The sequence below is a fragment of the Tyto alba genome, unplaced genomic scaffold (assembly GCF_018691265.1).
Source record: "Tyto alba isolate M040663 unplaced genomic scaffold, T.alba_DEE_v4.0 Super-Scaffold_14, whole genome shotgun sequence".
NCBI classification, from domain to species: domain Eukaryota; kingdom Metazoa; phylum Chordata; class Aves; order Strigiformes; family Tytonidae; genus Tyto; species Tyto alba.
In genome coordinates, this window is record NW_024881276.1 from 44,080,266 (window position 1) to 44,107,682 (window position 27,417).

The 27,417-nt window shown below is 46.7% G+C and overlaps 1 protein-coding gene across 3 annotated transcripts; it reads right to left on the reverse strand.

The window, feature by feature from the left end:
- Positions 1-27,417, reverse strand: LOC104357777. Of its 3 annotated transcripts, XM_032988255.2 has the most exons (8): positions 27,127-27,417; positions 25,040-25,324; positions 20,433-20,489; positions 10,531-10,809; positions 8,305-8,553; positions 4,791-4,928; positions 4,072-4,191; positions 1-2,607 (listed from the first exon to the last, which is right to left on the reverse strand). In XM_032988255.2, exons 2-8 carry the CDS (start codon positions 25,077-25,079, stop codon positions 2,447-2,449), a joined length of 1,044 nt encoding a protein of 347 aa, XP_032844146.1. In that variant the 5' UTR covers positions 25,080-25,324; positions 27,127-27,417; the 3' UTR covers positions 1-2,446. The 3 variants fall into 3 exon arrangements, with proteins under 3 accessions (XP_032844146.1, XP_032844147.1, XP_009961556.1); XM_032988256.2 differs by lacking the exon at positions 20,433-20,489; XM_009963254.3 differs by lacking the exons at positions 20,433-20,489; positions 25,040-25,324; positions 27,127-27,417 and adding an exon at positions 11,666-11,802.

The window sequence follows — 27,417 nt, forward strand, 5'->3', positions numbered from 1 at the left end:
TTAGAAAACAGATCTTTTTATTAGGAACAAAATCATTGCAGGGAAAAGGAAAAAAAAAAAAAAAAACAAAACCAAACACCAAAAAAGAACAATAGCAGGGCACGAACACATGCAGCTAAAGGAAGAGCACAGGCTGCACAACTTCTCTCCTGACCTCACAGTAACAGAAACCTTTGCCCCATTGCTGAATGGCACTTTCAGCAGGGAAGGACAGAAAACCAGACGTGTCCTGTCTGCCTTGTAAGGATGGCTCGATCTCAATGGGAAAAATCCTTCTCAGCCTGGGGTTACACCAGTGACGGGGCTAAAGGCTGCCAGGGCACCCCCAGCCCTCCCAGTGCTGACAGCAGCAAGGCAGTGCTTGGGCAAGCTGGAGCCGGGATGTACCAGCCCAGCAGGACAATGCTGGCCCAGCTCTGTCACCCTCAGCACCTGAAAAGCTGGCATCCTCTCCAGCACCGTTCAGCCTTTGAAGCATGTACTGGAGTCGACTGTCCCCTGCCTGCCCCTGCCAGAAAGCACAGAAGAGAAGCAAAGCTGACAACGTCCCCCCATTTCAGTGATGCTGGCACCAGCTCACCCAGCGTCGCTGCCGCCGTGCTGCCTACAGGCAGCTGCCACCCCACGCGCTCCGTGTCACGTTTCTGTCAGTCCACTCACAGCCTTTGAGGAATGTTTATACTGAAAGGAGATAGCGCAGCACCATGAGGAAAAGAATTATTATCTCCCTCTTACCGTGGAAAATCTGATTCCTACGGCAGCCTTAAAAAGCAAGAGACAGGCTGAATCACCACCAATACAGCACACAAGATCCAAAAATCTTCTAAACAGAGTCACAGGACAAGGAAACAACAAGAGCGACCACCTATGGCTGGGTGTCACCGATGCAGCGCTCTGCCATGTACACGGACATGAAGGAGTTCCAGGTAGGTGTGCAGCCACCCCGGCAGCTCCCCCGCCTGGGGAAAAAGCACTCAGCTCAGTTTTGATTCTGCTGGGGTGCTTGCAGACCTCGCTGGGTGGCATTTACAAGGCATACCTTAAATCTGTTTCTAAGGGGCTCATGGCACAATATCAGCACAATATAAAACAGGGACAAAATGGCAATGGAAGAGAGGAATGCAATACACATCCCCATCCCTTTCAGCCCCGATCTGTACCATCTCTGCTTTTACTCTACCGTGCCTTTCTAGCCCTTTGGGCTAATTTAACACCAACATGCCTCGCTTCTGACCACCAAAATGCACTTAGGCAGTAAATACCTTGCTCTGGCATCACCCCCTGTGGCCTGACAGCCCTGCAGCCCCTGGCTACCTGATGCCTGGGACCGAGTCCTTGCCCTCTCCTCACCTCATCCTTCTTCCCTGCAGGCCTACCCCCAGCTGCTCCACTGGCAAACCTCCCCTGAGCAGAACAGGACGTGCGTAGCAGCAAGACTTGCCTAAGAGATTCTATAAATTGCTGCTGCCTGTGCAAATAACACAGCACTGAAAAAGCCTACATGCACAGGCAGATGGCCAGCTCAAGCAGCTTGCAGGAGCTAAACCATTACACTAAAGGCACTAATGCTTGCACTGATGAATGATCTCAGCATTACAATCAATGTTTCTGCCAAAATTACACACCCAAGCCCCAGGCACCCTTCTGCTGCAAGCAAGCAAGCTAGTGACAGAGCTGCTTTAACTCACTGGCAACCTGGGTCAGGTTCTGGCGAAAGGTAACTGGTAGCCCCCTGCCACTACAGGGCATCATCGAAAGGCAAGCAAGCCAACATCACCTCCCGGGGCCTGCACGCAGCAGCCCCCGCCACCACTCCTGGCCCCACGCAGCGAGCAGTGAGGGCCAAATCACTAAGGGTCCGGAGCTCAGAGAAGCGATTCAGATAAACACCCGGCACAGCAGATACGTAGCTGAAACTTCCCTGGAGCTTTTTTTGCAGGGCCTGTGAAGAATGCCTCGAAATCTCCTGAGAGGAGGCTTTCTCAGGAAACTTCTGGCAGGTCCTTGTTTCTGCCTGGGACTGGCAGGCCACCTCAACCCGCCTGTCACGCCGGCCGCTTGCAGGAACCGCTGGCTGGCAAAGACGTGGCAAGGCGCGGGGTGGGCAGGGAGCAGGAGGAACAGCCCATCTCATCTCAGGCTGTCCTCCAGGGCTCCACAGGTTAACTGCAGGTCTATCGACAGGCAAAGCATGAAGAGCTGCCCAGTTTGGTTTCTTAGTGAACCTGTCAGCCCACGGCAGCGTGGCCTTGAAGCCATGCATGTGCTTTTTCTTATATTTTCTTTTTTTTTTTTTTCTTTTTTAAATGAGGTTAGCAGGCCTGACACCTCACATCTTCCCCCCGCTAAAATTTTTTAGACTGATTCTTACACACAATGAGGCTATGGGATGCAAAGGATGGGTGTCATAGACTTCAAGAGAGGGTGGAACAGCAAGCATGCCAGATCAGTCATCAATTGGATCTGGGAAACAGTCCGAGGCATTTTTCTGGCTTTCCACATCAACTGTGACTTCTGGGTCTGGCATTTCCTCAGGCTCTATCTCCACTGGTAAATTTTCCTCCATGGGGGGTGGGGGCTCAGTGCCTTGACCAGTCTGGGCAGCGTCTGGAAAAGAAAGGAGAAATGGTTTGTAAGTGCCCACACTATGCTCACCTCCCACGGAAATCTTCACCCCAGTCCCTGATGCTGCAGGCTGCCTAACGTGCTCAATCCCCTCTCCCCAGGAGTCTGCAAGACAAATTTATTCATTTATTGAGCAGTTCATCGCGGCTTTGGTTGTAAAACACTTTGTTGCTGAAGCTCTCTGGGCAAAACTGCCCAAAATGTGCCAGAATACCAAAGCAAAACCTATTCAGTCACATCTGAGTAATTAAAGCTAACAGCACACATTTAATATGTTCTCACCTAAACACTTTCCACATGCATCTCTGCTTTTTAGTTATCTGTAGAAATTTTGTTAGTCAAACTCACAATGTGGAAATTTTTTTATTAAAAATAAAATTATACACTTTAAGTATATTAATATTAAACAATGACCTGGATTACTTTTTTTTTTCTTTCTTACACTATGATCATGAGTAGCAATTAATATTTTTAAAGGAGGGCAAAACAACATCCAAGGTTAGACATAAAGCATAGCTGAGCTGCTGAGAGGCTGTGCGTGGTACAGTGAAGGATACCAGAAGTGGAGACAGCAGTGCTGAGACCAGGCTGTGACCTATGTGATATTGGTCTAGTTCTTGATGTTGCTGCTGGACCTGCTTCAGCTGAAGATGGTGAATTACTAGGGAAGATGTTGCTAGCATTCATGTTTGTGAAACAAAATTGAGGGAAACACAATGCAAAAAGTGGAGCATTAATATCAAGCACTCACAAAAGATTTCTGCAAGGTTTTTAGCGCTGCACTGTTTTGGCCACATGTGCTAAAGCTGTGGCGTTTTATTCTCAATTTCTCCAAAGGATTTAAAATGGGACTGTATTCCTAATTTATCACCAATTTAAGGAAATACACAAGCCTCTGACTTCGATGGGATTTAGCTGTGTTTGCAGTTCAGCATATTGGTGGATGGTGCATGCTGTCCTGAAGACGACTGCTTACAAAACCGATGTTGATTCTTATAAAATGTTACTGATGAGAAAGGCGGGGGGGAGGGGGGGGGGGGGGGGGGAAGGAGAGGGGGGATAAAATTGCAGGAAAACTGCTACATTTGGAGGGGTTGCTGTTTTTGAGAGATGTGTATTTTAGCACAGGAAATACTGGAACAGACAGCCTGCAGTCTGCTGGCAGTACCCTCTGCGGGATGCTTATGAGATGGCTGCCGCTACATCTCATGGCTAAATGAGGGCAAGAGCTACTCCTGTGCAGAAGCCGAGCACAAGTAAGGGACTGATAAATGATGTGCTGCAACTTCTGTCATCTAGACAAGATGCAGCACCTTCCCTGCACTAGCGAGTCCCAGGTCCCTCCCTCCAGTCAGCTGCTCCCCCATCAGTCACCAGCATCCATTTTGTCCTTCACCCTCCTAAACCAGGCTATCTGTCTGACTTAAAACAAGCCACTGGACCCACCAGGCTTTGAAGGGCAGTCGATCTGGGCAGCTTGAGCCTCGACACGGTCTCCATTGGGGGGGCTCTTCACACCTTCACTGGAGACCACGGACATTGTAAGTCCATCATCCTTCTCCTCCTCTGTAAAACCAAAACCAGAGACTCGAAGGAAAGAGGTCCCCCACATCCCAGCAGCTTGGGCACACTGGCTGCAAGGTCAGACCACCAACGCGTGCGTGCGTCTCCTCTTCATGTGGCACTGGCTCCATTCCTGGAGCAGACAGATGCCGAGTACGGAGGGCCACTGCCAACCTGTCAGAGACCAGCTTGGCCACGGCAGCAGGATCACAGCTTGAGGTGGCCTCGCTGGGCATGGGCAGATTGCACTCAGGGACCTGTGCTGACAAAGGACGGCCATCAAAAGCCATCAGGTCTTTTCAGGATCAGACCTGAATGAGGCTCAGCTTTCTTGCCCATAGAAAAGGTTTTTCTGTGTTTGTTTCTGGCCAGGAGCACACGGTGGCAAGCATGAGGTGAAAAAAAGCAAAAGCAAGGTTTAATTCAAGACCCTGCTGGTTTTAACAGCTGCCTGTCAGCAAGCAGCTTTTTGCTCCACCGCATCAAGGGAGGGCTGGCTGGAAGATGAGCAGCCACAAACCTGAGGCCATTTCAACCCCAGCCTCCACACACAGAGCCCTCTGCGAGACTCATCCCAGAGAGCAACAGTGTTCTCCGCTCACCTGAAGGCACTGGGATGAACTTGGGTTTCCTCTTCATGCAGCAACATATGACTGAGGACACAATCACCACCAGGATAACTGCACCCCCTGCACAGCCTGCCAGGATGTAAATGAACCACGGGTGCTGCAGCAGGTCTCCTGCAAGGAGGACAGGGCACTGTTAGTTACCAGGGTGGAAAAGCTGCTTTCTCCAAACGGGAGAAACCCTGCAGACAGATTAGAGCATGTGGGCATTATTATTGCTTTGGTTTGATTTGGATCAGGGGAGCTGGTATTATGAACTGTGGCACATCGTAATTTATGTCACATCATTTAATTGTGGTATGGAACTTTTCGTGAAGAAGAAAGCCCTGTATGACTATGCTGTGTGCATTTGTTTCTGCCTACTCTGACCAGTAACATCTAAGAGAATTTCTAAATTTTAATCCAATCTAACAGGGAAGGTGGTGGTTTGAAAGATACTGCATTTCAACAAGTTTTATGAAAACAGGCAGCTGAGAAGAAGAGGGTAAGTGAGGGTAAGCTAGCATCTCCTGCTGAAAGAAAACCTGCAGAGTACCCTCAGAGCTCGTACGGGGCCCCAGATAATTCACTTAGGACAGCTATATAATGACTACGCCAACCTCAAAGCAAGCCTGATCAGAGCCTGCACTTCCTCAGGCACCAGAGACCAGCCACCCCAGTCAGAGCTGTAGGAAACCGGCTTCACTGCTGCTCAGGGAAGGATTTCTCTTTATTCCCCTTCCCAACCGAGACCGTGTGAAACGCCTAGCAGGAGGCGACGGCTGCAGATGGCTGAGCAGAAGGCCACACAGAAGTCAGTGGTAATTATTACCCAGTTCAGTGCTCAGGGTTGCTTTGGCGGGTCAGACTTGAATGTACGCTGCTGCTGAGCAGGGAAGCTGGAAGAGGGCATCTCAGACTTGCAGAAAAGAGAGACCTGTCCAGACTCACTCCTTCACTGACACAATTTGCTCCAACCTGGGGTAGCCAGTGGGAAAACTCTTCTTCCCAATATGAATAAAGCATACAGCTCAACTATCTCTATAATAGAATTTCCTTAAAACTCCTCAGGTAAACCCAAGCCATCCCTTTTTGAACTATTTGGTCTGTCCGCATGCCTGCACTGCGCCGCACTGGGGAAACCAGCGGGATCCTTTGGAGCTTGGTTTTGAGACCCCAGACGCACAAATTGCTGAATATCCCCAGAGGCTGGGAAGGGTTTCAAACATTCCAGGATATACTACACGCTGTCATAGCCCACGTACTCACCAGAACAGTAAAAACAACTGCAGGTAGGCACTCCTGTGTGTGAAATCACACATACTCGAAGTATTCTCAGAGTGCTTGTTCCAGTCTCTTTAGGAAGAGTTACCACATTCAAAATGTCTATATTCAGAATTAATCTTTTGGCAAATGAGAAATCATTTCCCTAATTTTTTTTTTTCTTTTTGATGAAAGCTTAGAGAACATTATCAAAGACATAAATATATGTTGGAAATATTTATTCCTGAAGAGCTTTTCCTGAAAACTTGCCATTTGTTAAAAAGGTCTTTTTGAGATGAAATATTTTGTTAAAAAACGGTAACAAACAAGTAATAAAATAAGTAATGAATCAATACAAGCCTTCTACATATGTTGACTTGTTAATTTCTGAATCCTCTGCTTTAGATCCTGCGTGATCAGAGCCCTTTGGTGCCTGGGAAGTTTACAGTATTTCTGTCAAGTTGCTTTACGCTATTAATTATTCAAAATTAATTTCATCAGCCAACAGGTTGCTCAAACAGGTGCTTTTACATAGAACTTATACCTACAGTCAAAAACCTATATTCAGCCCTTTTCCAAATAATAACCCACAAAAATAATGAATTAGTCTTTAATTAATTTAACTGAACTCATCTCTTCAAATCATTTTACTAGTATTCAGAACTGCTATAGTTCACATTTTACAAACGTAGCTGCATTTGGTGACTAAAAAGTAGAATCGCTGCCACTTTTTTGCTCTCAGACCCTCCAAATACATGTTCATGCACGTGTCCACCCCAACAGGGCTATCGCTAAATTCCCCTGTGGGCTTCTCAGGAGGAAATGGGGAACCGATATCACACCCAGGGGACTGGGCAGCCACCCAGAATAAACAGTGGTAACTGTCAGCACTCGCGTGATTTATCACAGGGCTTGATGGATCAGCTCATGGATGTTCGCATCCTCACCCCCCTGTGTCTCAGCCGACTTGGGTCTAGCTACGCTGAACAATCTCTGACCAATTTAACTGGACAAAATTAAGATCACTGCTCCACAATCACAAATGCCAAACTTGTACAGCTTGGCCAGTGGTGACAACACTGTCAGGCACAAACAGCCCACAGCCTTTCTGTTGAGTGCCAGCACACATGACACGGGGTTTATGTCAGTAATTTTGCTTTCACACCAACCATATGCCAACCATAGAAGACAAGACAGTATCTGCTGTAGAGCTGGAACATCTCAGACCTAATTTCTAAAATGCTAGGTGCTATTGCACAATACAGTTTCTCTAGTAGCAAAAGTGATTAAATTAATTAGAACTAAATTAGTCAAAAACCTTATGGTTCCATTATGCCACCCTGATGTAGTTTTGATGACCATCTTCACCGCTAGAGAGGAAAAAAAACCTTTACTACTGGAGATGCAAGTGAAAACACACTCATGGTTATCTTATCAATTTTTTTTTTTTTTCGTAAATTTGAGCTTACAACACAGACCAGTGCTTAGCATCATGAGGTTCTGGCAGTTTTTGATCAGTCGTAGAATCTGTCTCATTAAACTATGGCCTCATCTAAGCAGAGTACTCAGCATTTATGGATAGCTTGCAAATGGATAAAGTCACAGCCTTCTCACAGAACTACATAACTGAGCAGGGGTATGGAGGGATAAACCCCCTATATTTCATAAGTAAATGACTTGTGTCTTTTCCCCGCCTCTGACGGTGTGGGGCTGACAGAGAGACCTTTGTATAGACAGGTAAATCTTTGTGCAGCTGCCATAGATAAGGAGGAAAGGGACAAGGCAAAAAACACCTCAGCAGATTCCAGCAGCAACAGGGCTGAACTAGCAGAGGTGTTTTTAGGAGGATGTTGCAGAAATTGTAAAGTCATCTGGGCAACGGATGAATGTCAGAGTAGGAGCAGCTTCTCCTCCTAAATCAGCAGAGAGGATCGATGTAGGAAGGTACAAGGTCTCCATCACTGGGAAGTAGGAAAATGGACAGACAGAGACCCATCCTTGCTGCAGAGCTGAGTAAAAGGACCTCCTGAACAAACTTTCGGCCCTTCTGTGGTTGTAGGCTGTGTCAGTCCCAGACACAGGAGGGAGAAGGAAGTTAAGGGGACACTTTCTAAAGGGAGGATGTGGTAAGTCTGGAAAGCAGCTGCCAGAGGACAGAAGAGTTTGGTATTACGCAGACAGCAACAACTCCTTAGTTTTCTGCTGCAAGAGACCAAAAGGGAGATTTTCTGGAGAGGCTGTTACTCACCATAGCTGCAAGACAGCACAATGGGCCTTGTCCTCGTGATGCTGGTCCCGTGGTACACCTCACATACAAATTCCCCAGGCACGGTTTTGTCCAGGCGAACCTTCTTCCCACCATCCTTAATGCAAGCCTCGGGGATGCTCAGCACGGTGCCGTTCAGCAGCCACTGAACGCTGATGCTCTTGTTGCTGGTCACGTCACAGGACAACTCTCCAGTCCCATTAGGGAAGCACTGGATACCAACAGCCAGCTCTGGTCACGCACAGCACGAGGCAATGGGAACAGCAAGGGAAAAGAGAGGTGAGGAGGGGACTCGGCAGTGAACATGAGCTGGAAATATTCTTCCCTTACTGGCAGTCTTGCTACACCACTGCATTTACTGATAGCCAGGGAGCACAGAAATGAGTAATCAGACGCAGTGCCTGTCCTCAGCCCTGAAATGCTTAGCAGTGCCCACCTGCCCTGCTAGTAGCTCTTGGTCCCTATTTTGGGGATGCCACCAAAATCTGACATCTCTTCATTTTCCTTAGTGAAACTGGAAAAGTGAAAAATAAAAATCCCTGATTTGAGAGGACAGTGGAAAGACTCAAACCATCTGCCGGCCAGATGCTTCCTCTGTAATCAGCAGATAACCATAGCATCAGAGAAGACTCAGCCCTCTCCTACACCAGAGGTTTGTAGTTTTGCTGTCACTCTACTCTGCCTATTCTTCCATTTTAGAGAGGAACTAGTACAAATCACGCCTGACATAGGTACCAACACCAGACACCTGCAGTTAGATAGGATAACCCACACCAGGACAATTTAAAATGAAGTAACAAAATCACTGATCTTACTACATTTTCCTAAATACCTTTTGGTCCACTACAAGGAGCCAATCTATTTCCTACAGTTGCCACTTTGCAAATAAAGGCTAGACAGAGAAGTGGTATAGTTTTATGATAGTAAGAGTCACACTGAGAATGTTTATCCAAACATCCACGCAAATAAGCTCAGAAATCACTTTCAACTAGGACATCACCTTCAGCTAAAAGTCACTGCCTCCAGGAATACCTCTGCTGTGAAACTGTTTCCCTGACTTAGGTGTGGCAACAGAACAGGAGGAAGAGGCAAAAGTTCCTAAAGCAAATCCACTGAAATGGAGGTTAAACCCAGGACACTTCTGCAGTCTTTGTCTACTGCCAGTCTAAGCCCTTGATCTTTGTACCAAGGAGTCACATCTTTGACCTATTCTCCATGGCAGTTCCGCCTGTTTGCACCTGAAAGGTGTAAGGATTCATTTGTCTTCACCGAGACCAGTTTGCTCAGACATTTTCATTATATTTTCATAAGCTTCAATTTCTCTTAGAAGCCTGTGTAAGTGAAAGCCCTGCAAAAGGAACGGTGCAGACGAGGACCAGAGCAATGGTCGCCAGCTGTCTGGAGCACTATTCAGCAGGGGGGCAAACCCATTTAAGCCTTCCCCATATTAAGCCAAGCAATGAGCTGGATCCTGTACAGAAGCGACTTTGCTTCTGTCTTCTCACCCTGTAGATGGATGAGCAGGCACACGAAGGGCAGAGGCAATTCTGAAGCTGCAGGGAGGACAGCAGGGAGACTGGCACGGGAAGGCACCTATCGCGCGTCTCTGAACACACCCAGAAGATGCTGATCTCCAAGCTGCTTGGGGGCAGGTAAGAATCGGAAAGTCACACCTGGATTCCTTTAGTACCTTTCCTCAGCTGCATGAAGCAGGGGGAGAACCCAGCATGCCTGAACCCAAACCTGCACAGAAGTCTAGTTCACTTTCCAGAGCCACATCAGGTAGGATTAACTCCTGACAGAAGCACGTCCACAGGCAGCAAAATGCTGTCAGTCAGTAAGAGCTTTCACGAGAGCCATGAGGAAGAGCACTCTGGAAATGGACTGAAATCTCCAGCCACATGTAGATCAACTTTGCAAACACTTCATGCTACTGTCTCTTACATCAGGGCAAAATAGCACGTAGCAAAACTGACTGGCTATTTCAAGAAAGGCTCAACAAACAGGAGAGACTGACAGCATGGATGCAAAAAGCATCTCGTAGTTTACACTCACCATTACTGCTTACTGCAGAGGCCTACAAAGCTGTTCCAGAGGCACCTATCGCTCCTCCAAACTCAAACCATCTCTAAGGAAGAATTTCAAGGCACCAGCTTCCAGCCAGGCTCACAAGTTGAAAAGCTATTTGTTGCTAAGAAGGCCACTTACCAAATACTTCCAGTGTGAATAATTCAGTGGCGTTGTGAAAAAAAAACTCATATTCTCCTTCATCCTCTTTCTCCACACTCCTCAGCACTAGGGAGCCATTCTGCCAGTTCAGGCATCTGCCGGTAGAAGTGCCGCAGTCAGCCAACAAAGTATCATTATAGACAGTTGTCCAGCATCTCGCACCCCTCTTGCTCATTCTGGAGAGGTTATGCAGACTTTGATTTCCCACAGAAAAGACTCCTGAGCCGCCGCTGAGCACACCAGTCCAGGTGGCAGAGCCTGAAAGGAGAGGCAGAGAGAGTGTGGGCAGCAAGCTTGCCGTGTCCATCCATCCCCTTGCAGCTGCCTCCCAGAAAGGCAAATGCCCAGGTGAGATCTAAGAGGGACAGACCCACCCCCTGTGACAGGCTGGGGTCACCAGCAATTGAAAATCAGAGGAGTGGGAAGCCTTCTGTAAAGGCCAACTTTCCCCCCTGATAACACGGGAGTGGTGCGCACACCATGCACACAGGGTGACGAAAAGCTGAGCAACTGCTCTTTTCTCTCCCCAAATTTGACATGACCATCTACCACCCTCCCTCAGAGCTGAGAGACTGTGCAAAGAAAGATCCTTAGGGCATCAACGCCATGGATCTCATACTGTGGGTAGCAAAAACTACTGCTGCCTGCACAGCTGCTTCTACCCACAGAGTAAGGTCGCAGTTTTAACATGAACAGGTCTCACAGTATTCTTGCACGTTATTAAGTTGCCGTACGCAAATCAGAGATGGGTAAATGGCAGGGTGACAGCAGCTCGGGGACCAACTCAAGGTCACAGTGAGCATTAGGAGCATGACCACGTTGATCTCAAGCCCCTCCAGCCAGCATTCTGCGTACAAGGACCTTACGTTCTCTGCCGAAATGCTTTTACAGATGCAGTACACTGAGAAAGTACTATATTGTTAGATATCAATTGTTTACTAAAAAAATAATCTGTCTTACTTTGGTCTGACTGCCCCTTTCATGCTTTAGCAGTTACACTATTTGATGTCTCCCCAGACCTAGTAAAATCCTTAAAAGATCTCGGAGCAAAATTAAGGTGTCTGCTCATCTAGGCAAATCTGTGCCAACTTCATAAAAGAAAAATCCAACTTACCATGAGTAACAGTTATTATCACCAGCAAGCACAGCAGAGTAAAAGGAGGGCTGAAATCCATTTTAAAGAGCTCCTTGCATCATATGCTGAGAAGACGATCTGGCTACAGATCTCAGCGAATATAGTGTTCAGGAAATGATGTCAGAAGCAAGAGAAAAAAAAAAAAAAAAAAGAAACTCCATAGTGGACAGATTGAATAATGTTTCAAAATAGACCTGCAAGGTTTTGGGTGACTGAACTCGGGCTAACCAATGCAAGCCACAATGTGCTCTCTGCAAAGTCCCGCACCTTGAAGCTAGCTGCAAGTGTGAGAACAGGGCTGAGAGATGAGGAGACACAAAAATATCTCCTGGTCAGCTCTCCCCATTTAGGAAGATGCTAATGCTGAGACCAGGCAAAGGTAAAACACCTATTTATTTCATCCTTTTCCAGTTTATCAAAGTACAGCATCCCCACCCAGGGAAATCAGTCCAGTCAGATAAACCACTGCATACGCGAAGCAGGTGATTTTCTAAAATATCAACAACGATCACTCAGAGAGTCTCACTGGCAGGAGGTTGGGGAGAAGACTCTCCCTCCATAAGCAAAGGCTGTGTTGCCAGCCTGAACCTTGCCGGGCTCTTCCAGTGACCCAGTGTACCTGCCATGCAGGAAGGGGCTCCGTACAGCCGCCCCAGGCAAAGAATAAAGGTTATGGGAAGTCAAGTTGCATTGCAAAGTTAGACTGAATGAAGCCTGAAAGCCACCCTGGCTGTTAGGAGTGCATATCCCAGAGACAAGACTGGAAAGCCAATCCTGAAGAACCGGTGTGAACCAGTTACAGGGCCACACAGGGCCAGATATTTTGTTCACACTTGTTGAGATGGCTTAAAACGTGCTGGCATTTTGCACCTAGTGTCGAAGTGGATTACACAAGCAACATGGCAGAAACCGTCTTGCTCATTGCAGGAAGTAAACTGCCATAGCACTAGAGCCAACATCCAGATATTTTTTCAGATGAGCTTAGCAGATGTGCTGAGGAATAACTGTGACAGCAGTGCAGGATGCAGCTGGAAATCTTACACTTTTGTGCTGTTTCTCTGGATGCAGACATAGACACAGTCCATTAAGGAAGCTCCACACAGTGGAATTACATGTATACATGCATTCCTGAGAAATGGTTAAACCCCTTGTGTTGTGGTCTGCACTGTTTTTCAAACAATTTGGCTCTGCTTGATAATTCCACATGTCAGCCACTGGTTTGGTCCAACTTCCTAGCAATGACAATTACATCTCACCTCTTGCTCCCAGTGTCCAAAATTTACAAGTTTATTCAAGGTTACCATAGCACCATCCTGTCTTTATCATATGTGCATAGGACAGGCCTAAATTGATCTAAGATGTGACAGAAATAGCCTTCTCTGAGAAAAGCAGCGAAGTGAGTCTTCAGACATCCACAGCAGTGCAGAGGAAGGGGGAGAGAAAAGTATTTACAGTAAGAAACACTTTCATTTCCTTCTGTGCTGATGAAATGACATGAAGAAAATCTCTCTCAAGCACCACTGCAAGACTGGGACTAACCATCTGCTTCAGATGTGCACATTCAACTTCATTTCACCTTCATGCTTGAAGGGCAAGCTGGTAGAGCTTAGGGTTGCAGTGCTGTGGTAGAGACACGAGACAGAAAAGACAGCATGTGCAGGGTTGCTTCAAAATAGCACCCCAAAATGTTCAGGCTCTCAGAAGAACAACAAAATGCAAAAGAGGTCTGCATGCAGCCAAATTCAGCAAAAGTTCATCTTCTCCTCCAGCCAGTGACAGCAGCCTCAAGGAGCTCATTTACAGATTTGCAGTAAAATCAAATAAAAATACAGCCTTTCTACTGTAGCTCTGCTGTTACAGAAGTGACTCTGCATGACCATGACATTGCGGTGTCCTGTCTTTAGTCTCCCTCTCAGTGACTCCAGGGCAAATGAGTACATTTATGAGTTCAATATTTCTGACTGCAAGTGCCCCATACATCACACAGTATATGAAGTCCCATTAGGCTCCTTCTGTCCCTCATATCCTCACTAGCTTTAAAGAAAAAAATAAAAAATAAAAAAAAATCACATCCAGGATAAAGATGACAGTACATGCACAATCTGTGTTGTTATCAATCAGCAGCCTCCTCGTAAGAGCAACCCTCTCAAATTTCATATATAACAGATTTTTTGATGAGATTAGACACTGATTTCTAACACTGGCTAATGAATTCTCACAACACCCTTGGCTAGTCAGAGAATTCACTTCCCCTTTTTATATAAAGATGCATAAAGTTTTGTGTGATTATTGCAGACAAAAAACACCTTGTGAGGCTTAACAAAAACCACAAAAAAAAAAAAAAAAGACAAAAACTTGTAGTTGGAAGGTCAACTAAAACCTCTACTTGGTGAGCTGCAAGCTCACAGGGCTATTTTGTCCTTTCAGCCACTGACAGCATCATGAAGGGACAATGAAGATTCATTCTGTACATGACATGAGGCATTGATGGAGCACAGGAGATTGGAAAACCTGAGTTAGCAAGTAAAGCAGGAAATAAGCTGTGAAGTATTACAAAGAAATTTGTACACAGTAATTCTGCACATCTTTCTTTCAATAGGCTGGTAAGTGTAAGCAGCGCACCTATTTTTACTGTTGTTAACGCTGAGGTGTGTTAACTGGGGAAATACACAAGCCTCGCTCACACCGAGGGAGGCTGCAGAGCTAAATGCCAGAAACTCAGCGCGCGGAAACAGAAGATGAGCCTGTGGCTCCAGCAATGCAGAGAGCTGGCTCTGCAAGCTGCTGAGGGCTCCCTGCCCCAGCACCAGCCCTGGGCCAAGAAACACTGACGGCTGTGGGCAGTCTGCTCTTCTGTCCGTCTGTCAGTCCATCCATCCATCCATCCCCCTGCGGTGGAGCAGCACAGCCATGGCTACACCACCAGTGGTCAGGGCAGGTACGGGCTGGACTGTGCGGCACTGGGAGGAGGGAGGGTCTTGCAGCCACATTATCTTACCTGTCCAATCCACACCTACAGCTATTCATGCATGAGACCTCTTTTTTTTTTTAAACACACTTTGAGTGACTCTCAGGAGATTTTAACTGTACAGCCACAAGGCAGGAATGGGGGTTAAGCCTGAGAGAAGTTTCTGTGCAGCAGGACCCCAGACACTGATGGAGAGACTGACAAAGATTCATATTCATAAGAATATAAATTCTTTCTTTGTGAAATGAAACTAGCCAGAGAGCTATGCTTGAACTCTGAACTCTTTCTTGATCAAAGAAATAGCAATAGCAAGCAAAGATAAGCACAGAAAGGTGTATGCTTATGTGGTGATTAAGAGACTGTCATGCATTTTGTTTCTCTAACAGCAAAGCTGTGAAATTATAGCTACTTCACAACTTATTTAGGAATTGGACACGCATAATCAGGGTACTCCTGTAGATCATGTTCAGAGCAAGTGCCTTTTGGACAAAATAGGCTGTATTGGCATAGTAAGAAGAGTGACCAGGACACAGATGGCCACAGATGAAGGCCCTCTTGTGTCAGGGACTCCACAGCCCCAAAGAGATCTGTAAAAAATGGAAATAAACCTGCAGACTCTCAGCCTCCCAGCTACAGAAAACCAGGAATATGGACATACATAGGATTTCCCAGGCAGTCCCGAAGTCCAGGCCTGCTAAATACCAAATGCACAAGAGCTGCTCCATGGGCCCTTGTCCCACACGCTGTCCTGCAGCACTCGTACTCCACACGCTGGTGGTACAGCCCGGCAGCGCTGCTACACCAGACCCAGCTCACCAGAGAGAGCCCGTCAGCCTGATCCGTGATCTCCAGCCAGCTGCAGCTGGTTTATGTGGTCCTGGAGGGGCAGAGAAACCAAGAGGCTATGTTGCAGCTGTGGGTAGACATAATTTTACTGACAGCAGCCCGTTCTCAGCGCTGACCCACACCCTGAGCACAAGTGCCACCCACCTCAATGGACGGGCACCACGCTGGCTGCCGGCGTGTCTGACAGGGGACAGGCTCTTCCCCACCACACAGACCAGGGCAGAGAGGTCCCATGTGTCAAGTCTTAGGAAAGTGGACATGCCAGACACGTGTCACTGGCCTTTCACCCCACCTCCTGAAATCACCCAGTTGCCATGGTTTCCACAGAAAGTTGCACCCAGCGAATTTCTCCTGATCAGCTTTCACCTGGATGCTGAATAAGGCAAATCAGGAGGAGAGAAGGAAACTGGACTTTAGTTCTCGTTCCTCCTATCTCTGCCTCAGAGGCAACTTGCAGGTGATCCCCCTTTCAGCTCAATCCATCCATCTTCCATGGGCTGTTCCTCTGCCCTGAGACAACACCCAGCCCTGTGTGGCATCCCACAGCCACCGACCAGCTGCACAATGTGAGGTTCAGAGGCCACTGCGAGGGAGAAAAAGCGTGAAGGAGACACATTGCCACACTGTTTTTCCAGCTTCCAGTACAAAGAGACCATAAAAGAGACTGTTATGAGTCAGATTAAAAGTTCACCTCGGCCATTAGCCTGTCTCCGAACACAGCTGATGTCAGAGCCTCAAGTAGAGATGCTACTGCTGTGATATGGTCCTTTGAAGTAAGCCACAAATTATAAAAATCACGTTACAGAAATCTGCTGACATCAGGAACTGCTACAGAAAGGCTCTAGTCCTAATTATGGACAAGGTACACGTGGTTTCTCCAGCCTGTAGTACCTCTGGGAAAGGAAGGGTCCAACACTTGCAAGAGTCAGGGACAGGATTTCTGGAGCTCCCCTCCATGGGGACTGTCAGATCTCTGGTGGCAGGGGCCCACAGGAACACACTCTCTTCTTCAGAGCATCCATGGATATTTTCAGCTTTCTCTTGCCAAGAGATGGAAGGCACATCCAAGATGCTGGGGCTTAGCAACTGGGCTGATAAAAGGAAAACCTGGACAGATACCTGCTCTGATGCACACAGAGGAACCCGGGAGACTTCCCAGCAGCAGGTCTGCCACACCTCAGACACCTGTCTGGTGAGACATACCCCACGGGTCCTTGTCTCACACTTCCTGCCACAGCCTTTGCTTTTGCTCCGTGATGCTGAAGCTATCTGGGACCCACTAAACCAGATGCTGCTGTTCTGTCTAAAACGTACATTTCAAGTAACAGTGTGTGGCAGGGAGGATCCCAAAGGGGCAGAGACAATGAGACTCTGCATAGTACCCAGGAGCAGAGTATCTAACCTACAGAAACCCTCTGCTCGGAGTAACCCAAGTAGAAAAACTCACAGTAGCACCTTGATTTCATGGTGCCCACCTGCCTCAAGCTCTGGGAGAGCCCATCTCTTTGCTGCCCTGTAATGCACAGCAGAGCAGTCCCATGCCTTTGGAATACGTAAATGACAAGCTGGAGAGAAGTCTTCTTCAGCTTCCATTTCTGACAAGTTAAGAATCCATGTGCATGTCACAGATCCCACAATCCATACACAAGCTCCTGTCTCCCAGCTCTTTCTCAGATGCTGAACAAGACCAACCAAGATTATCGAAGCTTACTCAGACTTCTGCTCATTAACAAGTTGCTATTACCCTTATACCTTCTCTTCTTCCTCCAGTCTCATCTATGGGTGTTTCTCTCTCTATCCCTGTCACCAGTCAGCTCAGGGTGAACGTCATGAATCCACCTCCAACTTCACGGCCACTGAGCAGCTATTGGGGGAGAGACCCAGGCAGATCCACAAAAAAGCAGAGACATGGAGGAGGCAATGTGCCACACACACTGCCATCTCATCTTGGCACTCACCTATCACCTCAGTACCAGGCGAGACAAACAAGAACACAAGGATCCCAGCTGTGCAGGTCAAGCATACCAAACACATACAGCTTCTCTGACATAGCTCCCCTAGTTTGGCCCACAATGACAAGAGAAAAAGAAGAGCCCATATATGGAATAACTGCTAGAAACTACACAATTTATATTTAGCACCACTGCGTGTAGGGTGAAATGCTTTGCATTTCCCTGGGGTTTTTTTAACACATGACGCCTTATTACAGAGCTATTCAGACATATGAGTTCAATCATGCTGCTACATGAACAGAACTTAACCAAAGGACTGCATCAAGGACAGCAAGCACAGTGCCTACAGTCTATAGGCTTTGGCCAGTTTCACTAGAATCAGAGCAAAATCTGTTTCTGTGAGTGGACAACGCTGGGAGAAATCAAGTTAGGATCCAACACGCCACAGGCTGGTGCAGGTCAACCATGCTTTTTTGCTTTCACCTCTACTGAATGACTCAAATGAATTTCAGCGCCCAATCAGTTTCCTCTGGGTCTTGCTCAGAGGCTGCTAGCATCTAACTGCCACCAGTGCCCCCAGCACACTGTCATTGGCCTGGCTTGCCAAAATTGAGAGCCAAAATTGTCTCTGGCAGAGATTCTCAGCTCCTGCAAACCAAGATTTTTCTGCAGCCACCCACCCACTCCTCAAGTACCACACCATCTTGTTCATCTCTTCCAGTTTCTCTTTGCTTTGCCTTGCCTCATTTTGGTGAGGGAAAATCGACTTGACAAAATCCCAACTTGGAAGATGAGCTTGGGAAATTTCACTCGTGTTGCCATCTTCACACTAATCATATAAATATTATTTCCAAAGGGAAAGAGATTTCATAGGTGTCCTGGGTTTGAGTGGTGGGGGTTTTGGGTAGCAGGGGAGGGGGCTACGGTGGTGGCCTCCTGTGAGAAGCTTCTTGAAGTCTGCACCAAGGCCAAGCCCATCAGCTGCACCTCTGCGATAGTGTATTTAAGGGACTTGTAAGGAGGAGTTGTGACATCTACATGAACACCAAAGTCAGTGGAAGAACAGAGGAAGAAAGGGGGAGGTGGGGGTGTATGTGCCAGAGCAGAGACATCCCCCACTCCCCGTATCCTGTGGTGAGACAGCAGGGCAGCCCCCCTCCACCACCCATGGAGGTCTACAGTGGAGCAGACACTGATATATGGCCTGTGGTGGACCCCACCAGAAAAATTAAGGTATCTGCACCCAAAGGCAGCCAGGATCCTCTGGAAAGAAGCAGCCCCCACTGTTGTAGTTCAGCACTGGGAAGACTGCAGCATGCAGGGGTGTCCCACGCTGCAGCAGCTTGGGAAACGCTGCATCCCATGAGAAGGACTCAAGTTGGAGAAAGTTTGTGGAGAACTGTCTCCTGTGAGAGGGGGGCCACCATGGAACAAGGGGGAAATGTTCCAGAAGTTCCCCCCACTGAAGATGGAAGAAGCAGCAGCACTGACTGCACCCACCCCCCCCTCATTCCCTGCCCCTGTGCTGCTGAGGGGAGGAGGCAGAGATATCAGGAGAAAAGATGAGCCTGGGAAGAAGGGAGGGGTGGGGGGAAAGTGTTCTCAAGATGTGGCAATGCTTCTCACTGTCCTACTCTGGTTAAGTGTTGTTAGTGTCTGTATTAAATTTATAGGTTCTTCTTCCCCTAACACATCTGTCTTTTGCCCGTGACTGTAATGGGTGACTCATTCTTCCCTGTCCTATCTTGAATCCCAAGCCTTGACTTATTTTCTCCTTCTTAGCACTGGGGGGGGGGAGGGGGGAAGTGAGCAGCTGCCATGGTGCTCAGTTGCCCTCTGAGCTGAAACCATGACAATAGGTTAAAATTTCCTGCATTTTGCACTTAACAGTGTCTTAGCCTTACATCTGCTGTGGTTACAAGGAGGGTGATGCCAGGGTCATTTAAGAAAATCTTTCAACACAGTACAGATTGAAGACAGAAGTCACCATAACAGCTTTACAACCACAAGATTGCAGGTGGTTATGACAGGGATTCCCCACCTTATCACACTCTAGCACCATGGATAACCTAATGTGAAAGTCAAAAGACTTGAAAAAGCAGCAAAAAACCACTTTGTGCCTTTTGCTGAAGCTTTGCTACCAGACACAAGAAACTGCAACCACTGGTACCTGCAGCAAATTAGAGGATTCAAGAGCTTTAAGAAGCTTATTTTAAGGAGCACAGACATAATCTTTGATTAAAAAAAAAAAAAAAGGCAGCTCATCTAACTTTGTATTGCTTACTAGAAGTGCTTAGCAAACACAGACTAAGGCATTTATTAAAAATAGCCATCTTGTCAGCAGCCTGAAATTTGTTGCACATGAACCAGAACTCCACTGAAAAAAAAAAAAAAAAAAATGTAGGGGTCCACGAATTGAAAGAGGCTGAAAAGCAGTGTTTTATGGGATCAAAGCTGGAAACACGGCTTCAGCATGCTACCTAGACCTTAACGGCAGGTTGAAAAGTCATGACACTCTTTAACGAGGTAGCGCTGGCTGAGGCCAAAACGGCAAATAAAGATGGCCTTTTCAGACTATATTAAATTCCTGCATACCCTGTATGTGCAGGGCAACTGGAAGAAGAAGGGAAAGCACCAGCCAGTGAGTAGCTAACAGGAACCGTAAGTCTCTGCACACAGCTGAGGAGGATGCAGCCCACTAGGCTGGGAAGGACCTGAGACTGCAGAAGGCTCATTGGCTGGACAGTCCCAGTCCAGCGCGTGTGTGATTACCCTGGGATTAGTGCTGTCAGCAGCTCCAAGTACTTCAAGTAATGGATTTTTGAAATTTCAGGTATTTGTTTGCTAAAAAATTATCCCCTTGATTACAATAATCAGTTTAAATAAGATAATCAGGCCTTAGTAAACCACACTCAGATGAATCACACTCTTGGCTCCCTCTCTGTGACCAATAGGGAGCCACATAGTGATGGATACTCACGAAAACAAGGGCTGTTTTCATCCCTTTCTTCATGTTCCTCAGGTTTGTCCCTCTCATCTGTAAGGATCAAACTTGCATGTCGAATGCTTGGTACTGTGATCCAAACTTAAGCCAAGTCAAGTAAAAAGCAGACAAACACACTTGAAACATTTGCAGGAAGAGGTGGAAGAATTCATACCCAGCATGTTGCCCAACTCCCTATAGCTCACCCTTTACTAAAGAAAAGTAAGGCTCAGGAGCACATGACTAAAGATAATGGCTTTGACTTAAGCGTGTATCACCACTCTGAACCGTGGAGGATATTCTACGCGCTGATGATCTTGTATTTTTCAGTCTCTTCATGCACACAAAACCCCCCAAGAATGCACCATCCTCCCAATTCTCTTTTCTCTCTGACCTTTCTTCTCCTCAGTTTAGCTTAAAGCCTTCCAAATCACAACCCACTCCTTCCTACCATATGGGACAAACTACATTTTGTCTCCATTAGCTATCTGCTGGCCCAACTTTGCATTTGAACTGCAAAGTGCCTCCAGGCAATAACAGCTTCTTGTCAGAGCAGATCATCATCTTCCCTCCTCCAGGCCACACAGACGCACCCTCTCCTCACCTTATGCATTGCTGCAAGGACCCAGGATTCTCATTCCCAGCTTGCCCCCATTTGGGTGTGAGCTACGTGAAATTGGCAAACCAGGAGATCTTCAATCTGTATTAAAATCTCACACAGCCTGGGAGCTAACGGGGAGCTCCTGAGCAGCAGCGCAGCTTCGTGCGCGCTGCACAGCGCTGCCCTGGTCGAGCCCAGCTCAACGCTCCCCCGGTGACACGGTGTCGGCGCTGGGGAGGTCACAGCACATTCAGGCCAGAGTCACCGACCCAGGAGTAAACGGGGGTCCCCCTCCCTGCCTGCACGCACCAACGCCGTGCTCCCAAAGGCGGCCGAACGCAGATGAGCCCCACCAGGCAGAGATACGGGGCCCTGTCTCACCAGCCAGCGGCCCACCTCCAGGTGACAAAACCATCTCTCAGCAGAGCACGCGAAGAGGAGAACGGCGGCTGCTGAGAGCTCCTAAGGCTTTGCCACAAGTCCACCCTGCAGAGACACGGGACCGGCTCGGACACTCCCAGCACAGGACCTTGGCAGCGGGCAGGGCTGGGAGTCCTTCCATCAGCGTGGAAAAGGCTCAGGCAGCCAGTCCTGCAGCGCCGCGTGCCCCCACCCGCGCGTGCCCCCACCCGCGCGTGCCCCCACCCGCGCGTGCCCCCACCCGCGCGAGCCCCCACCCGCGCGTGCCCCCACCCGCGCTGGCAGCCCTGTACAGCTGCAGCCTGCCGGGCCCAACCTCACCCTCAGCAGAAACTGCTCTGCCAGGTGTTCCCTGAAAGGCAGAGAACTGCATCTACACGTGAACGGCTATTTACGCTGGGATTCTGAATTCTGAAAGTGTTGAATAGGGTGTCTTACCGGACTCATCTTTCTGCTTCTGAAAATGCCGTATCAGCACAACCAAGACAGTAACTACAACTCCTAGTGATACCATGAGAATATAGAACAGTAGAGAAACACCATTTCTTCCAAACGTCTCCTTTTGCTCTACAAGGAAAATTCAGTTGTAAAAAACCCTGTACCTTCACCCTGCTGTGCTATGTTAGCTTTATTGACCTTTATTTTTGTAACATCCTCTAAGTGCATTATTGTCAGAAAGCAGACTTCTAAACTTAAAGGTTACCTTCTTTATTTTCTCTCAGGATTTTACAACCAAAGGGCCTCTTTTCACAAAGCACGTTCGGGAGCCTGTAACCCATGACAGTGGGACAGACTTCAGCCAACAGCCTGTTCTTTCTTCCTCACACCACCAACTCAGAAACCGGTAAGGTGTGGTAAGAATACCTAGTGAGATATATTCACATGCTGGGCATTTTAGTATCGCTGCGTGATACTCAGGTATACTTGTGAGTCTGTATCACTCTGGTTCAGTTTCTGAATCACAGAAAAGTACAAACAGTTCATCAGCCTCATGCTCCAAGGAAACACACACAGATTGAAGCAGTGCTCAAGTCATTTCACTGGGAAGCTAAAATATCACTTCTTAAAAGAAGAGGCAAGCAGGAAATCTAAAATAATTTTTAGAGTAATTGTTCTTCCTCTCTCAAGCGTGTGGCCAGTAGAAAGGCTAATTTTAGCCCAAACCAAAAAGTTGCATTGATGTAACTACACTAGTTAAACCTCTTACACTGTGAAATTTAGCAAACTAGAATTGTAGGCATGCTTGCAGATGTGAAAGTGGATCTTTTCCCAATTTGGGGGATACTCAAACTCGAGTTGACTAGAAAGTTCTTCTGATACATCTAAACCAGCAATCATCTGAACTAAGGATATAGCATTTACCAGGTAAAAAAAAAAAAAAAAAAAAAAGTAATTTTTCTGTCACAGCTCATACTATTTCCAAAATATACTGGAGTAACAAACTAGAAACAAAATGATGCTTTATACCAGCCTAGGTATTTGGCTGGAACAGTCATACTGGCAAAAGAACGCCCAGCTTTACTCAACAAGGCTTACCCTAGCTAGTCTTTGATTCATCCCTCTGTTGATTAGCTAAGTGCTAGTGCATTTGGGGCAGTCTCTTACACAATTCATCTGGGTTTATGTATTGAATCTAGATTAAAAAAAAAACAAAACAAAACAAAACAAACCTTTGCTTAACTGACAGCATTTTTAAATGATACTCACCAACACTCACACTAGCAATGCCTTCATATACAGTTCTCCCATCTCCGTCATTCACTTCTATAGAATATCTGCCATGGTCATGTTCCTGAATCCTGTCTAGTCTGAGACTGTAATTAGACACAATCTCAGATCTGTCAACATATTCCTCATGGTACCAAAACCAAGAACCATTTGTCCAAGCAATTTCTGTGTCTCCTTTTTTCCAGACTACCTGGAAGAACTGTTTCAGCTTTGTCTCTGTTAGATTCAAGAACATGGATCTACTAATGTGTTCTGTGATTTCTTTAAATGTTTCCACTCCTGAGGGGAAAAAAGCATATTTGCTCATTATTGGGATAATTTACATTCCACAGAGAGTGACCACAAGTAGGAATATTCCTTGTATCTCTTGTTAATTGGAAGTGTTCTTCCTTTGCAATAGTTATTTGAAATATCAGCCTGAAACCAATACAGAAAGAGTCACTGTAAGAGTGCTTTACTGTCTTAACTTATAAGAAGACAGTAGCTTTTTTTTCCTTTTACTAAAGTTCCTTCTATTCTATGTACTTACACAGATTTTTCTCATTACGACGAGATGGGCAAGCTATAGGTTAATGGGACTCCACCCAGCCCTAAATCATTCATTGGTCCTGTCTACACAAGACTTGTGTAAATTGAAGGCAACCCCTTCACACTTTGAACCTCTATTACGGTCTCTGCTCTTACTGCAGCTCACGTACATACCTCAGGCTGTGGTAAAATACCACCCCCAGAATGTTGCGGCAGCAGAGCTTAAGGTGAGCTGCAAAACCCCTTGGGTAGGTGGGCACCACTTAGCCCACACTGACCGCTGGGTCTGCGTGGGCAAGGGGTCGGTGCTACCACAGGTGTTAACCCTGTGCCTGTGAGTAAATTGCTCTATGCCAGCTTGAAACCATACCCCGCCTGCACCCTCAAACCACACCCGCTCCCAGCCTCCTCCCAACAACTGATAAAGGTGGAAAATGAAGGAGGGCATTGCATGTGCTAAAAAGAGCAAAGGGATCTTGAGGAAGGACACACACTGATTTGGAGCTAGAGCACCCCTTCAGAAAACTGGACATGGAACTGTTCATGGCTTTGTTCAGGGTTTGGTTTTACATCACACCCAAGAGCCAGGTTTTCTTGCGGACCGTTGCACTTTGGAGGATTCTTGAAATGCAGCAGGACTTCCCCAAATTAACTTGTAAAAGACTGCTTTAGCAGCACAAGAACCACTCTCAGGCACACAATTGCCCTGAACAGTCATTGCAGACATATGGAGACCCTCTCCCACCTATGCAAACTATTAGATGACACAGGAGTAACAAGGGTGGATTGAAGCCTGGGTTCTTGTTACAAAGGGCAATTTGAGTTGGATTGCATTAGGCAAACCACAGAAGTCTGAACCCTGGTAGTGCCCTCTCCCGATTCTGAGTTTTACAGGGTTTTCCTACACTTCTATTTCGATCTGTGCTGGCAAGTTAACCTTAAGCATGGCCTCGCTCAGGGGGGAAGTGGACCACTCTTGACTCACTGTCTTGTTAGAATTCAGAAGCCAGAAACCTTCAAACACAAGCCCTGAACAAGCAAACCTGACAGAGTAACATACACCATTCAAGTGCTGTTTTGGGGATTTACCATACAAATGAGTGCCTCTCCTTGCTCTGCCATCCCCAGCCAAACTACACTTCTAGATATATGTCCTACAACACAGCTACACTCAGAGAACGGAAGGGAAGAAATGGAGGAATGTTTCTCTGGATATTTCATTCCTCTACAAAATACACCGTTTGGGAAGAGACCCCAAAGACAAAATGCGTGCAAGGTCACCTGCTGAAAATACATCATCACACATGAATAGCACACTCAGACTTACTGTTCAGTTCCAGATTAAAAGTTTCCTGGTGCAAATGCATGCCATCCTGATTGAATACATCTGCCACATACTCTCCCTCATCCCCCCATTATGTGGGGCAACAGCTCAAGCTGCCATTGGGGAACACACGGGCTCTGTTGAAGTAGGTCAGAACGACATCTTCTGTCTGGTTTTCTGCCACACGCTTGTTGTCTTTCTTCCACCTGACTTCGATGTACTTGGTTGGTTCCAGGCAGTTCAGATCAAAAGTAACACAGTCACCTACAAGCCCTCTGACAAGGTGCCCTGTTGAAAGAGAGCACATGCATATTTACTTAAGGGATGTACAGGACATCATATATATATTTGCTTTTTGAAATCTCTTACTACCTTGAAAGCATTTCCACACAGGCTTACAAGTTATCTACTGGGAACCTGCACACAGCCAGAGGTTGCTTTTAAGAAGTCAGCAGATAACAAATTAAGTCCCTGACCAGTTCCCTGAGAACCATGAGAAGGTCCATTTCCTTGTCATGCTGAGGAAACATTTTACTTGGATTTGATTTAGGAAGGGAGAATCCTACTGGGAGGTCACAAGACACAGCAAGAGTCTATTATGAATCAGCATCCGCCATATATATTAATACCTAGGGACACATCTAGAATATTGTCTTTGATACTGTCCAAAACCCAAATAGTAAATTTTAACAGTTTCCCTACAAAATTGGATCCTGACATTTGCAACAGCTGCTATGTGAGAAGTGGAAACAAACCCTATGCCTTTTGTCATAAGTTGAATTTGGCATGTCTGAGTTACAAAATTACTGTAGTCTGAATGAAAATAACTCCCATACAAATGATAATTGCTTGCTTATAAAAAGCTAACTGCTTCTGGGCAAAGATTCCCTACATTGAAACCACCTGCTATAACATAGTTCAGTTGCCTAACTATTTCAAAATAAGATACGACACATCTCAAACAGCCTAAAAATGCCTCCTGTTTGCCTCTTCTGTCTACCCATCCAATGGACAAGAAGTAAAAAAATTTCTCTGGTTCCTACCTCCAGGAAACAGAGGAAGGGAACTAACTAAAAAGCACAAAAACCGAGTCACCTCAAACAGCAGTGTCATCAGAACCCATTTTCTATTCCACGTTCTTGTATTGCTCTGGCTCAAGTCAGAGGTCGCAAGTTCAAGCCACTGAGGCACAAAAGGTGAAATTGCCTTCAACGTCCAGGGCTGTCAGGAGGACAGGGCAGCCAGAGTGCTTTGCTGGGTACTGACAATATCAAGGGAGCAGTGTGAGGAAGAAACTCATTCTCATCCTCTACTCCTGGCTGCGAAATACAGGAACTAGAGTGAAAGGCAACAGGCAAGACAGGGGGTTACTGGGAAGAGAGAACAAGTATTTGTGGGCTCTCTGGCAGCCCTGAAACCACAGAGCGTGATGTTGAGAGTGAGGAAAGCAGGCAGGCAGAACAACGCACAACTCTAATCTGTGCCATGGTACCCCTGAAGAACTAACATCTCAAGGGCCAGAATTCTCAGAATAGGGAGGAAAATCCTGATCAGCATTTTGTAGGTCCCTAAATCACCACATTATTCCACCGTGGGTCAGACTTCCTGAAGGCTAAGGCAGCTTTCAGTAAACCTTGCTGGACTGTGTTGATCTCAATAGCTGTGTTGACATATATTTCAAAATAAAGATCTTATTTTTCTAGCTAGTAAATTCAAGCACTGGATAAAGAGAAAGAAAAAACAATTATTTGAAACAGAGTCTAAAATTAGCAACCAAGGACTAAACAAGGAAGCTCAATAAGAGCTCAGCACATTTGAGAGCTTAAATGGTTGGGTTTAGAAGTCTAACTGCAACATCTTGTTTTTAGACTTGTAGCTCAAGTGTCGAGGCTAATTGCAAGCATAAGAAACCTTTAATCAAAAATATAGCATGCAAGTGTTCTCATCAAGATTATCACATGAACTCAAAAACAAAGGCAGAAACTGTCAACCGTGAATACATAATCTAAACATCGTAACATAAACAAGTGTCTGATCTAGGCAGCCCGACACAGAAAAACAAGGACTTTAAAGTGAGAATTTACACCCACCATGCACACATAGCTGAAATTTTCTTTGGTAGAAACAATGCTGAGAGCTGTGGCACACCGTGGCTGTGTATTGTCCTGCATCCTCTCTCCCGGCCAGGTGGAGCCCCAGCGTCCCATTAGGAAAGAGACGAATGCGCTGGCCGTGCCCGGGGTTGCCATGCATCCAGTGCCCCAAGGATGCATTTCCCTTGTACCAGCTGATCCGAAGAGGTTGCTCCAGCTGGGGGTAGTCAAGGTCAAAAGAAAGTCGCACACACTCTCCCATCTATTGTCACATCACTGTGAGCTGAA